The 11506-nt window shown below is 32.1% G+C and overlaps 5 protein-coding genes across 6 annotated transcripts; 4 read left to right on the top strand and 1 right to left on the bottom strand.

Moving 5' to 3' along the window:
• The first annotated feature begins 125 nt into the window (after positions 1–125).
• LOC128874077 (active regulator of SIRT1-like) lies at positions 126–946 on the top strand. The gene is made up of 4 exons (XM_054118358.1): positions 126–340; positions 421–510; positions 595–743; positions 807–946. The coding sequence occupies exons 1-4, from the start codon at positions 277–279 to the stop codon at positions 927–929; spliced, it is 426 nt and encodes a 141-aa protein (XP_053974333.1). The 5' UTR covers positions 126–276; the 3' UTR covers positions 930–946.
• A 206-nt stretch (positions 947–1152) lies between these two features.
• Positions 1153–1627, top strand: LOC128874078 (uncharacterized). The gene has a single exon (XM_054118359.1). The coding sequence runs from the start codon at positions 1162–1164 to the stop codon at positions 1420–1422; it is 261 nt and encodes an 86-aa protein (XP_053974334.1). The 5' UTR covers positions 1153–1161; the 3' UTR covers positions 1423–1627.
• Positions 1611–2645, top strand: LOC128874076 (nicotinamide riboside kinase 1). Its single transcript, XM_054118357.1, has one exon. The coding sequence runs from the start codon at positions 1611–1613 to the stop codon at positions 2199–2201; it is 591 nt and encodes a 196-aa protein (XP_053974332.1). The 3' UTR covers positions 2202–2645.
• A 414-nt stretch (positions 2646–3059) lies between these two features.
• On the bottom strand, positions 3060–11341 carry LOC128874071 (COP9 signalosome complex subunit 3). The gene is made up of 5 exons (XM_054118347.1): positions 11023–11341; positions 5052–5277; positions 4408–4668; positions 3595–4319; positions 3060–3516 (listed from the first exon to the last, which is right to left on the bottom strand). Exons 2-5 carry the CDS (start codon positions 5104–5106, stop codon positions 3220–3222), a joined length of 1338 nt encoding a protein of 445 aa, XP_053974322.1. The 5' UTR covers positions 5107–5277; positions 11023–11341; the 3' UTR covers positions 3060–3219.
• Positions 5543–9115, top strand: LOC128874070 (dynein regulatory complex protein 11). 2 transcript variants are annotated; one of them, XM_054118345.1, is made up of 10 exons: positions 5543–6227; positions 6384–6594; positions 6668–6945; positions 7008–7317; positions 7431–7715; positions 7803–8047; positions 8166–8453; positions 8551–8643; positions 8737–8854; positions 8937–9115. In XM_054118345.1, exons 1-10 carry the CDS (start codon positions 5724–5726, stop codon positions 9053–9055), a joined length of 2451 nt encoding a protein of 816 aa, XP_053974320.1. In that variant the 5' UTR covers positions 5543–5723; the 3' UTR covers positions 9056–9115. The 2 variants fall into 2 exon arrangements, with proteins under 2 accessions (XP_053974320.1, XP_053974321.1); XM_054118346.1 differs by lacking the exon at positions 8551–8643.
• Positions 11342–11506: the final 165 nt, after the last annotated feature.

Genomic DNA, 11506 nt, shown 5'->3' with positions numbered 1-11506 from the left:
ATGTTGAGACTTTTCACTAGAAAAACCCTTGCTATTACTAGATTATAATGATACCTAAAAAATAATGATAACAATGACCATAAATAGATACTATGTACAAAGTATGTAAATGTTTATATTAGTTTAGTACGTATAACACGTATGATTTAAGATACGAAATAATAAAAGATATTTCAAATTTATTGGCGCCCTTATCAGGAACATTTTCTATATAGTTGGCACTTTTGCTATTGAAAGATGCTTATATTTTCTTTTGCTGATTAATACGTAACAAAAATGTCAAATTCACTTGTGAATAAAGGGCTTGAATTACTAGGTTATGAAAAGAGTTTAAAACAGGGTTTGTATCAAATTCATATAGGTTATAGATTTGTGTTTAGCTGTTAACTTCACAAGTAATGCAAGCTTTCTACTTTGTAGAGAAAAAGAAGAGGAAACACGTAAAATATAAGGGTACATTGGACTTGATTCCCCCAAAACATAGAGTATTATCAAAAAATGACAAAACAGGTACATATACGTGTTATTTGAAGTCACACAATACTTGTAGTAGGCTGTTTATCAGTCGGTAAAAGTTATACATTTTTCTCGTAGATCTAGGCACAATACTTGGACGATCAAGTAAAGTGACTGTTTATGAAACCAAAAAACGATTAGAGGCAGAAAAGGATCCTACAGATGAGAATGTGCAAGGGCTTCTTATGCTTAGCAGCAATCGCATCAATCCAGACACAGCAAATAAGGTACTCTTAAACATTTAGAATAGCTTTTTCAAGAAATGATAAATGTTGTTAATTTGATTATAGTTATTGAATCGAGCAATAAAGAAAAAATATATTCCAAAGAAAGAAAAACCTAAGGAACCTGAAACTACTGTATTCACTGAAGAAGATTTCAAAAAGTTTGAACAAGAATATGTGGATCAATAATTTGTGATGTATCATTCTTATATTTTTTAAATTACTTAGAGAATTATTACATTCATTCAAGTATTTTCTATTCTATGCATAAAACAAGTGCACATGGATGTACAAAACATTTAATTACATTCTGTATAAAAAGCACCATTTCTCTCTCAACATACATGAAAACAATATTTCAATGATTTGACATATTCATATAAATGTTAAATTTCAATGTATTCTAAATTGAAATTATAAAATGTTCAATAGTGATTGTGAAAAAGGTAAAGTAATATTAATAGTGACGTTAGTTTCATTTTTTTATTATACTATATGGGTGATTGGTCTACCATTTATTGATGATAATAGAATACGATCACTTTTTGGTTCTCAGAATGTAGCCTTAATGATACCTGCTATTTTAGGTTTATGTTTCATTGGTGGATTAGTATTCTTCACTATTTATCATGTCAAGCCATATTTTTCATATGATAAATTAAATAAATTTCATGAATCATAGATTCTATATGAAAAACAGAAATACAAATAGATGAATTTCAATTTATCATTCAGTCAATAAATAGACAGTGACTTGAAAGATGAGTTATATAACTATATTACATCACTTACATTACCTCATTAAAGTCCAGATTACTCCATCTTTATCAACTATGTAAGAGAAAGAAAATTAATAATAAGCAACTTGAAATGTTTCCAAAAAAATTGATTGTAATTGGTCTTTCTGGTGTAACTTGTGGTGGAAAATCTACTTTGACTAAGAGACTTCATAAGGAATTAAAAAATTCAGTTACAATAAATCAAGATGACTATTTTTTGCCAATAGATGATCCACGTCATATAAAAATAGTGGAACTCGATCAACTGAACTTCGAAGTTATAACTAGCATAGATATGGATAAAATGCAATCAGATGTTTTAAAATTAATTGAATCATTGCCGAACAAAAATAATTTCGCGGAAACGAACGAGAAGAACGTTCTAATACTCGATGGTTTTTTACTTTTTAAGTGTAAGGTTATTTCCGATTTATGCGATAGAAAATATTTTTTAACCTTAAATAAAGAAGAATGCCAAAAAAGAAGGGTGGAAAGAATTTATGATCCCCCAGATGGTCCCGGGTACTTTGAAAAGGCTGTATGGCCAGAATATTTGAAACATATGGATGAATTAATGAAAGACAAAGATTTATACAAGACGATAACATTCATTGACGGATCGAGAAATAAAGAAGAAATATATCAAATGGTTTTTGCAGAAATAAAAAAATTGTTATCTTAAAATTTTCATCATGTCATTATTACACATGAAAGAAAAACACTTAAAACTAAAAATAAATATACACCATGAACTGGTCTGGATATTTATGTAGCATTCAGTGAAGACAAAGTGATGTAATAAACAATAGCTATATAAAGAAATATTTCCTATACATTCCAGATTACTTGATACAAGATGTAAATAAAATTATGAAATATCCTTTCTAATAACCTAAATCATTTTTATGTTACTTTGTTAAGTTTAGAATAAAACAATTGCAATAGCACATTCATCTAGTATATTAAATGTTTATATCAATGGATCACTTCAGATTTTATTGTAAAAAGCGTACTTCACTTACCTGGCACAATTGTGCATTGAGCGTTTTTTTCATGAATTGTAATTATATCTGTGTTCATCACTTTTGTTTCTGTGACAAATATATGTACATATATCATTGTTGCATTATGTGTAACGAACTTGATTTTATGAACTCCTATGAAAATGCCCTTGTACGAATTGATGTAGCATAATTATTTTTTGTTAAAAATGTGATAATCTCGTAGTTAAGAACTACAATATTCTAACTACACCATGTAAAATTTCCTTTTGCTTTCATATTATTTGTAAAGCCTGCTTCAGATGTTGAGTAATTATCGAGGAAATAATTTTAAATTTCATTCTGTATGCATAATATATTTTGTACAAAAATTAGTTATATAAGGCTTAGGAAATAAAGTATACTTGAGTTGGTAACTCCTTCACAGACACGTGTTATAATTTACAATTTAAATGTTCAGCCTTTGGTTTCAGAGATTCAGAACAAGCTTACGACTTATTATAGAAGTAACTTTTTTTAATTTTTAATATTTTTTTGCATTATTTTTCGTATGAATGCCAGAGTAGTTTCGTCAAAAATTGTGGATTTTCATCTTCATCCAAAACAGGCTTATAAATATTAAAGTCTTGGCTTTTAACAAGATTTTCTCCATTTGTTTTCTGTTTTTTAATAAAGATAACGCACAACGACGTGTATATGTTACATGGAATAGGCGTTATGTTTAGATTGACCTTGCACATTTGTAACATTTGTTGGAGCAGGTCCAGCTGTCTGATCGTCTTGATCATTTTGCCCGCATGCTTTTCGAACATATTGTGGTGTGAGAACAACTTCTTCTTCCATTTCAAGTACTCGCTTATCTAATTCCATACATGTCGCCATCTCCTTCTCTAGGTTTGCCAACATTTGCGGTGAATTATATTTTTCTGGATCATCATGAAACACTACCATACCATCCTTTTGATTAATTGTTGCAAAAATCTCTCCATCTTCGATCTAAATATATAATATATCCGTCATTAATTAATGTTCTAGATGCATCATATTATATTTACAAAAAAAAAATGTATTTACCATGTTTAATATGTATCTTTCTGCATCAGCAGGTCCAGCAAGTTGAACTCTGCTTGCCACATCACTTAAACTAAGCGTCAAAAAAGTCTTTGTCAACCTTTGTATATTTTTCTTGTACAAATAGCTGAGCACTTGTTTTACAAGTCCCATATTGTGATCTCTTGTAAAAAGTTGTTGATATTTGGTGATAACCTTCTGTACTTCTTCACAGCTATTCATTAGATAAGCTGTGGCCAGTTCTTGATATTGTTGACTCAGAGGCTTCATGTACCTATTGACCACTTGACTCGTGTACCTAGGTAGGTTTAGAACTTTCCCATGCATTATTAAAGAGACCAGGATGTACTTTTTGTAGGCCTCTAACATAATGTAACTAACTGCCATTGCAGGTGTTGTAACACATACTTCAAAAAAGTATAATGCTCTATTATAGTTCTTCAGTGCTGTGTATATTATACCACCATAATAATAATAAAGCAAAAAGTATTTTGAATCAAATTGCCCTCCTTCTTGACTGATGCCCGTAATATCTATGTCAAGAAATTCAAGAGAAGGTTTGAAACATTTAGACAAAAGACATAGTTGGCAGAGATCAGCATGTATAGAAGTTAGTTGGCTACCAAAAAGTTGAATTTTACGTATTGCACGACACAATAATTCAATACCACGCAAAGGTATTTGCAATTCAACTAATTTTTGTGTAAATAAATGACATAATTCTGCATCTATAACATAAATTATAAGCAAAATAAGGTTATCAGTGTTTAAAAGAGATTTAAATTTTTCTTTAGGAAAGAACAGATGAAAACTTACATGTATCAGGAGCAAATCTAACTTGCTCTCCGTTACAACCAATGATAAATTCTTGAACCTGATTAAATAATGGTTTGTAAGTGTCTGCAGTATTCGCACCACTAGGATTAGACAGTGAAAATTTCACACACAGCACTGCCAAGATACCTAAAGAATGTTGTTGCAGATCTAACGTTTCCAGAACGTTATCTAGGTGCTGTCCATTTTTTATTAACACATCTGTGCTTTTACTTATTATTTCACATAGTTCTCGAAAATTACCTTTAAAGAATAATATATTTATATTATACATGTACAACAAAAATACTTATTAAACAGAAACAAATACATTCTTCCTTATATGTCCAATATCAGCATTTCGCGTTTAGGTACTACAAAGTGAAATATTGATATACGTATTTAGAATTTGGTCAGACATATAGGCCTAATGTAGAAATCGGATCTCCGTAGGATATGAATGAGATTAATTAAAAGGATTATTTAATACTATACGAAACAGATATTACAAACGCGTGTATTAATTTTCTGATAAAGAGGCTATTTCATAGGAATGCAAAAGATTTTAATAAAGAATTATTTGCGAATTATTGCCCTTATAGGTTATGTTCAGAAGAATACAGGGAAGGTTTAAACATCTGTCGCACCTTGTTTCGAAAGCGTCCGCACATTATTTACAAACTGCTCCAATGCCGACGCCATTACTGCGAATGCTTTCTTCTCATCACCACCTTTGATCGGTGGTGAACCGTATTTACAGAAATTATTTTCGCGAACAAACGATCACCTAGGATGACGTTTTGAAACAGACAACCGGAACGCTCCGAAGCATGTTACAAGAATAGCTGGTTGCATCGAACTCCCTCTTGTATGCTGCAACCAACATGCAATTTGAATCAAAATCTATTCAATTGAATTTAGTATTTTTATAAACTTAATTAAGTCCCCTTGTATTTCGTCAGCGATGCAAGTTATCAAAACGAGCGTTAATATTTTCGTTATACTTTTTTTATGTAACGTGCGTTTAGCAGCGAACTAATTTAAGTTCTCGAATAAGAGTTACATTTATGTTTATCTTAATCTTACATTATTCAATATGTTTATAATAATTATACATAATACGTCGAGGGGTCGAGCGTCGATAAGGAAGAGGATATTTATACTGTTACCGAGGGTAATAAAGAATTCCGTGGTTGCTAGGATATTAACGATTGTTACGATTCTGATAATAAACAAAACCAAGTGCTTTTTCCTACTATCGTTCAACATATTGTTGAGAAAGTACTTTATTCATAGATCGAAAACAAAGCATTTTCGTAATGTCGAGTGCAACATACGATGAGCTTTGGAAAAACGCACAAACCATTTTAGAGGAACTTGTTCAAACAGACACGAGTCTGCAAAACGCCAGGCCGCAAAAGGATCGTATACAGGCTCGTAATATAATCTCAGAATTATACGTGAAGTATATCATTGTCTCTAATAAGTTAGAACTGTGTTACGACCAAGTAATACAGCCGCAAAAGCGAGTATTATTAAGAAAATTATTAGATTCATGCGTTGGCAGAATCTTGGAGTTGAAACACGAGTTGGTCGAGATAGATCTTTCGGAGTATAGTTATTTCGATGATATTTTGATAAAGTTAAATATCACTCCACAAGAAATTGAGATTCAACTACCGAGATATTTTAGACGCGAGCATTCAAAAGAAATTGAAGAAAGACGACAATTTATAGAAAATATTTTAAGAAATACAGGGGTTTTAGACGAGGTGATATTATCGAAAAGTATCACCGAATCTGAAGCGATAAGGCTTATACAGGTATATGTAGATTTTTCAGACAAAAAATTAAAGATAAAAAAATGGAATAATATTTATTCGAAATTTGCTGATAAAATAAAGCTACGTAACGCATGTACGTCTATAAATAATTATTATACATATATAATAACAAGATTTGTAATCGAAATGATTTAGGCTCACGAGCGTGCAAGACAAGGTCGTCTAAGATTTCAGTTTATAAAAGAAATTCGTAAAATGAAAGAAAAGTCGGGAATTAAAGTGGAGATGGAGGTAAAAGATAAGTCGACCGAAGGAGCAGCTGCAATGAAAATTCAAAAAATTTGGAGGGGGTATAGTACTAGACGAAAAATACGAAAAAGACGCCTCGATGAAATGTTGTTGATCGGTAATTATTGTCTATGACAACAAATTGTAATATAAAAGAATAACAGTAAATATATTGAAACATACTTTCGAAGGTATGCTTCAACCAAGTCAAGAAGTTACTGAAAATGCTAGACAGGCTGAAAAAGTTCGACAAGAGAGATACGAGAAACAAATGAAATACCAAGAACAATACGAAACTATGATGATTGAGACTAAGGAGAGAATACGTAACGAAAAAAGTGCTATAATGGAGGAAAATATAAGAAGTGAAATTCGAAATTGGGTAAAAAATTGTTTTCAAGAAACGGGAAAAATTCCTGATTTGCCATCTGCTGAGAGTGGTGGATCCAGGATCATATTTAGTAGACAGGTAATATTTACATTTCTACAATAAATACAAAAACAAGGCAGCTACGTTGTTTTTCCATTTAGGGTACCGAGAGTACCATAAGCAAATCTACAGCAGTATCGTCAAAGGAGTCCAAGAAATCGAAAAAAGCAAAATCAAAGAAAAACAGTGAAACTGAGCAATCAGAAGAAGAAGCAGAGCAAGGTTTTAAATTAATTTCGTCAAACTTTTTATCAGAACTGACACATGCTAATCAAAAGTACCAGGAAGTATGGAAAAACAAAAACGAATCCATGAATGCTGAACAATTACCATACATAAATATGATAGAAAGTGAAAAAACTAAGGAAGTTGAACATGATGTAAGAATTGCAGTAGACCAAGCACTCAGAGGTAAACTTTTTGTAGAATTTTAATAATTAAATAATGCATAAAGTTATCTGTTTTTTTCTTACTTGATGTATACGATTGATAAATTGTTAATAATATTGAAACCCTATAATTAGCCGATATAGAAGCCCTTCAAAGTGCATTAGATAGGGATAGAGGGTTTAAAGGAAAACGTGCAAAAAAAACACAGAAACGAATTCGTCGTAGTGGGAAAAAGAACAAGAAAAGGAAAGATAAAGATTTAACTCCTGACAGAACAATGGAATCTTTATTGGAAGAATTAGTGACAGAAGGCATTGTTAAACTTCATAGAGAAATTCCACTCCATGACTTTAAAGGCGAAAAATCTTTTGCTAATTACAGTTTAAGAGAAAAGGGAAAAGATCCTTTACCAGCACTTGGTTAAGTTACACAAACAAATTATTATATTTTATAGTTTATGTTTCTATACTAATTTTTTAATTTGTCAAAATTATTTATCATAATAGGAGACATAAGGCAATTAATAGCCGAATATTGTATTCTCCCTTTGGGAAACAGTACTCTTAGAGAACTTACACCGCTAGTAAGATCGGTATTGATAGCTGGACCACATGGTAGTGGTAAAAAAATGTTAGTAAATGCAATTTGTACAGAACTTGGTGCTACTTTATTTGATATTACGCCTGCTAATATCGTTGGAAAATATCCTGGAAAGTCAGGGTTAATCATGCTTATTCACTTAGTATCAAAGGTATTCTAAAAATGATAAAAGGAATAAAATAAATGACATCTAATTATTGATTTCAAAGTAATTATATTAATTTTCAAAGTGTAATAAAAATTTTATATTTTTTCTATTTTTTATCAAGATGTCGCGTTTATTGCAACCATCAGTCATATTTATGGATTGTGCTGAAAAACCATTTGTCAAGAAAGTTCCAAAAGCAGATAAAACCGATCCAAAACGTTTGAAGAAAGATCTCCCTAAATTAGTAAAGAATATAACAAATGAAGACAGGGTGATTCTTATTGGAACTTCAAACTCTCCTTGGGATGGAGATCAAAAGCTTTTATATCAGACTTATGATAAGGTCATATACGTTCCCCGGCCAGATTATGGAACTATGTCTATTGTGTGGAAAGATTTATTATATAAAGTTAGATTTTATTTATTCGTAAATTATATCGTATTTTTAACCTTGTGTATATCGTATATCAGAAAAATTATTTTTTCTTTTTTATATATATTTATAGTATTCTGGAATTAGTAGACAATTCGATACATCCGCTATGGCTAAAATTTGCGATGGCTTTACTATCGGAACTGTATTAACATCAATTAACGAGGTATCGATAGAGAAATCATCGCGTCAATACCGTCGCTAATTTACATCTTTACTCGCGTCTCAGTATTTTATACTCGCACATCTTGATATACAGGTAATGACCACAAAACGAATGGTACAGTTAAGGACTCATCCTTTAACATACGGTGAATTAATAAATGCGCTGAGCACTAAAGACCCGGTTTATCGTGAAGAAGAGGATGCATTTCTAAGTAGCATATCAATAACAATTGATGATAATAAAGTAATTATATTGATCATTAATCGCAAACTTCCAGTAATGTTGTATTACAGCCTGGCTGGGAAAGACACCAATACATCGTAAAAAACAACGTATGCTCGAACTGGAACGTCAGAAACAAGAGGAAGAAGATGAAAAACAAAATAGAAAAAGCAAGAAGAAATCTTCGTAAGCAAGTCACCTTGCACGATTGACCGAGCTAATTGTATAATTTTTTTTATTATAAATAAATTATTATAAGATATTTGCATTTTATTAATTTTGCAATTAGTCATACAAAAATTTAAATTATCATCGTGTTACGTATCGAGATTTATTTCGTTTACACCAGTGTTTTTCAAACAGTTGTGGCTCGTGGCAATGGTACACTTATTTTTTATTTATTATTTGTAATATTATATATCGCAGTATCAGAGCTGCAACCCTCCTCTAAACTCTCTAAATGCAAACAAGCTTCTGAATACGTATATAATCATAACGTGATTATGCATAAACATCTATATCCGTAATAGTAACGAGTAAATAGTAATCCGTAAATGATATACGATTACGAGTTTTTGATAGTAGATGAAGAAATCGATTACAATCAGATTCAAATAAAGAAAAAGAGAGAAATCCAATTTCCTTTTTCTATTTTCGTACTAATTCTGAAATTTTCCTCGACACTTTTGAATGTAGCTTAAATGTTATATTTTTATTCATATAGAGTATCGTTATAAACAGCTGTGATCTTCCACTTTCATTTACATATTTTATTTGCGATTAACCAAAAATATAACGTGGCCCACTGGGAGATCATATGGTCCTCGTTGAGAACCACTGATTTACACGATTTTCTTTACCGATTACCTCGCTACTCGCTATCGCGTACAAGAGTTCTTGTAGAAATGTATGTAAAATCGATTTACGTAAGTTAAAGTAAACACAGTAGTATGACGACTGTGTACGTTCAAGATCAAAGTTCTTAGTATCGGAAAAAGTGTCTTTTGTTTGATCGAAAACCAAGTATACGGATGACACGAGAAGAGTCAAGTAAAAAAAAATCATGTGCTTCTGTTATCTGTCTTACTCACTCGCTCACTGCCGATTATAAAACGTAATGAAAATTTTTCATTTCTTGCTAGTGAGATACTTCTTTGGAAGCTACCAAATCGAATTACGTTTAATACGATTTTGTAATTTTAATATCAACGTTTCGTACGATTACAATACACTTGAGATATAGCGATTAAAATAGCATGTGTCCCGATAGTTAATCGATAAGATACCTGAATTTAAATTTTAATACACTTTTGCCGATTTCCCAATCAGTCTATGGAATTTTGATAATTTGATAATTTCATGTAATTAAACGAATACGTATGTTGTGATTACAGAAGTGCCAGACAGCAATAGATACCGATCTTTAGCCACGTGAGCGCGAGTTAGGGCAGGCACAATTTCAACTCGGCTTGTTTTTATTCATGAACCTCCCTTTGTAAGAGAGATAAGTAGGATGCCTCCGTTAGCTTTGCATCGGGGCACAAAAGTCTCGTTAAGTCTAAAGTTACACACGTTATATGTTTCTTTCTTCGGTTCACGTGATAGAGCATACAACCAACAGGCTCGTAGTAAGTTAGTGGCAAAGACCTCTTTAAAGTACTACCGGATAGATATAGTACTTTTCTTTCATAAAATATACGTACATATACGTACATATATGGATATACATATATACAAGCGCAGGTAAACAGAACCACACGACTACGACAGTAATCGATTGGTCTTTCCGTGTTCTGATCACGCAGCGATATATTCCGATCACGCGTAGATATATTTTAAAATTAATGACTCACTATCCAAGTTCAACATCGTCCTTAATAAGAAAAATAAGATAAGTTCTAACTGTTGCGATAGATATTCCAGAAATTCTGAATCGAATCGCACGATTATCCTGTCGTACTCTTGCGTACTAGTGACATTACGGTCAACATAAGGATATCAAAAAATCGATATTCGAATGCTAATGAAACATAATCGATTTAGTAATTTGTAAATGCGTAGTTCAAATGATCTGATTTAGACTTTTCGGTAAACTTTGATCGATGCGAAAAGATTGAAAAAAAAAAAAAGAAAAGAAAAGAAGAAAATTTAACAGACCTTGACGTATTAGAAATATTGACGAAATCCGCTAGCGTAAGGCTACGTTACTGTCTCAGGGGTATCGATCTCTCGCGACGTTCGAGCGTGCTACAGGCGACGAACTATTCCACGCCAGTTATCGTTACCGATAATGAGAAAATTATGTAAAAACAAAAACGCGGAAGATCGACATGTGACAACTGCATGGCCACGAATCGATCTGGACATCGGATTACATGGATGTTGAATAGCCTGTCGGCTAAACGAGTAGCTACGTTTCAACAGAAAAGTGGAATATTCGTAACAGAAGACGAGAACGCCGGTCCAACCTAATGCGCTTGCGTACCGGAAACTCGAACTCCTATTGGTCGACTCCACATGGTCTGATGTCAGACCACATGGTCTGTCCAATTCAATAATAACGAGATGCTCACGAGCTAGACACTAGCCAGTTCTCTGCGACGTGCTCGCGACGTTGGTGACGGTTATTGACGATAAGAAA

The sequence above is a fragment of the Hylaeus volcanicus genome, chromosome 3 (assembly GCF_026283585.1).
Source record: "Hylaeus volcanicus isolate JK05 chromosome 3, UHH_iyHylVolc1.0_haploid, whole genome shotgun sequence".
Lineage (NCBI taxonomy): Eukaryota > Metazoa > Arthropoda > Insecta > Hymenoptera > Colletidae > Hylaeus > Hylaeus volcanicus.
Note: the sequence above shows the minus strand (reverse complement) of the source record. Positions and strands in the feature narration are given on the sequence as shown.

Excerpts from the sequence above, each read along its gene's own strand:
- LOC128874077 (XM_054118358.1), top strand. The coding sequence starts at position 277 with ATGTCAAATTCACTTGTGAATAAAGGGCTTGAATTACTAGGTTATGAA. Across the intron at positions 511-594 it reads ATCAAAAAATGACAAAACAG|ATCTAGGCACAATACTTGGA; the intron begins GTACATATACGT and ends TTTTTCTCGTAG. Across the intron at positions 744-806 it reads ATCCAGACACAGCAAATAAG|TTATTGAATCGAGCAATAAA; the intron begins GTACTCTTAAAC and ends ATTTGATTATAG.
- LOC128874078 (XM_054118359.1), top strand. The coding sequence starts at position 1,162 with ATGTTCAATAGTGATTGTGAAAAAGGTAAAGTAATATTAATAGTGACG.
- LOC128874076 (XM_054118357.1), top strand. The coding sequence starts at position 1,611 with ATGTTTCCAAAAAAATTGATTGTAATTGGTCTTTCTGGTGTAACTTGT.
- LOC128874071 (XM_054118347.1), bottom strand. The coding sequence starts at position 5,106 with ATGGCGTCGGCATTGGAGCAGTTTGTAAATAATGTGCGGACGCTTTCG. Across the intron at positions 4,320-4,407 it reads TAGATTTGCTCCTGATACAT|ATGCAGAATTATGTCATTTA; the intron begins GTAAGTTTTCAT and ends TTTATGTTATAG. Across the intron at positions 3,517-3,594 it reads AAAGATACATATTAAACATG|ATCGAAGATGGAGAGATTTT; the intron begins GTAAATACATTT and ends TTATATATTTAG.
- LOC128874070 (XM_054118345.1), top strand. The coding sequence starts at position 5,724 with ATGTCGAGTGCAACATACGATGAGCTTTGGAAAAACGCACAAACCATT. Across the intron at positions 8,644-8,736 it reads TATTAACATCAATTAACGAG|GTAATGACCACAAAACGAAT; the intron begins GTATCGATAGAG and ends CTTGATATACAG. Across the intron at positions 8,855-8,936 it reads AGAAGAGGATGCATTTCTAA|CCTGGCTGGGAAAGACACCA; the intron begins GTAGCATATCAA and ends GTTGTATTACAG.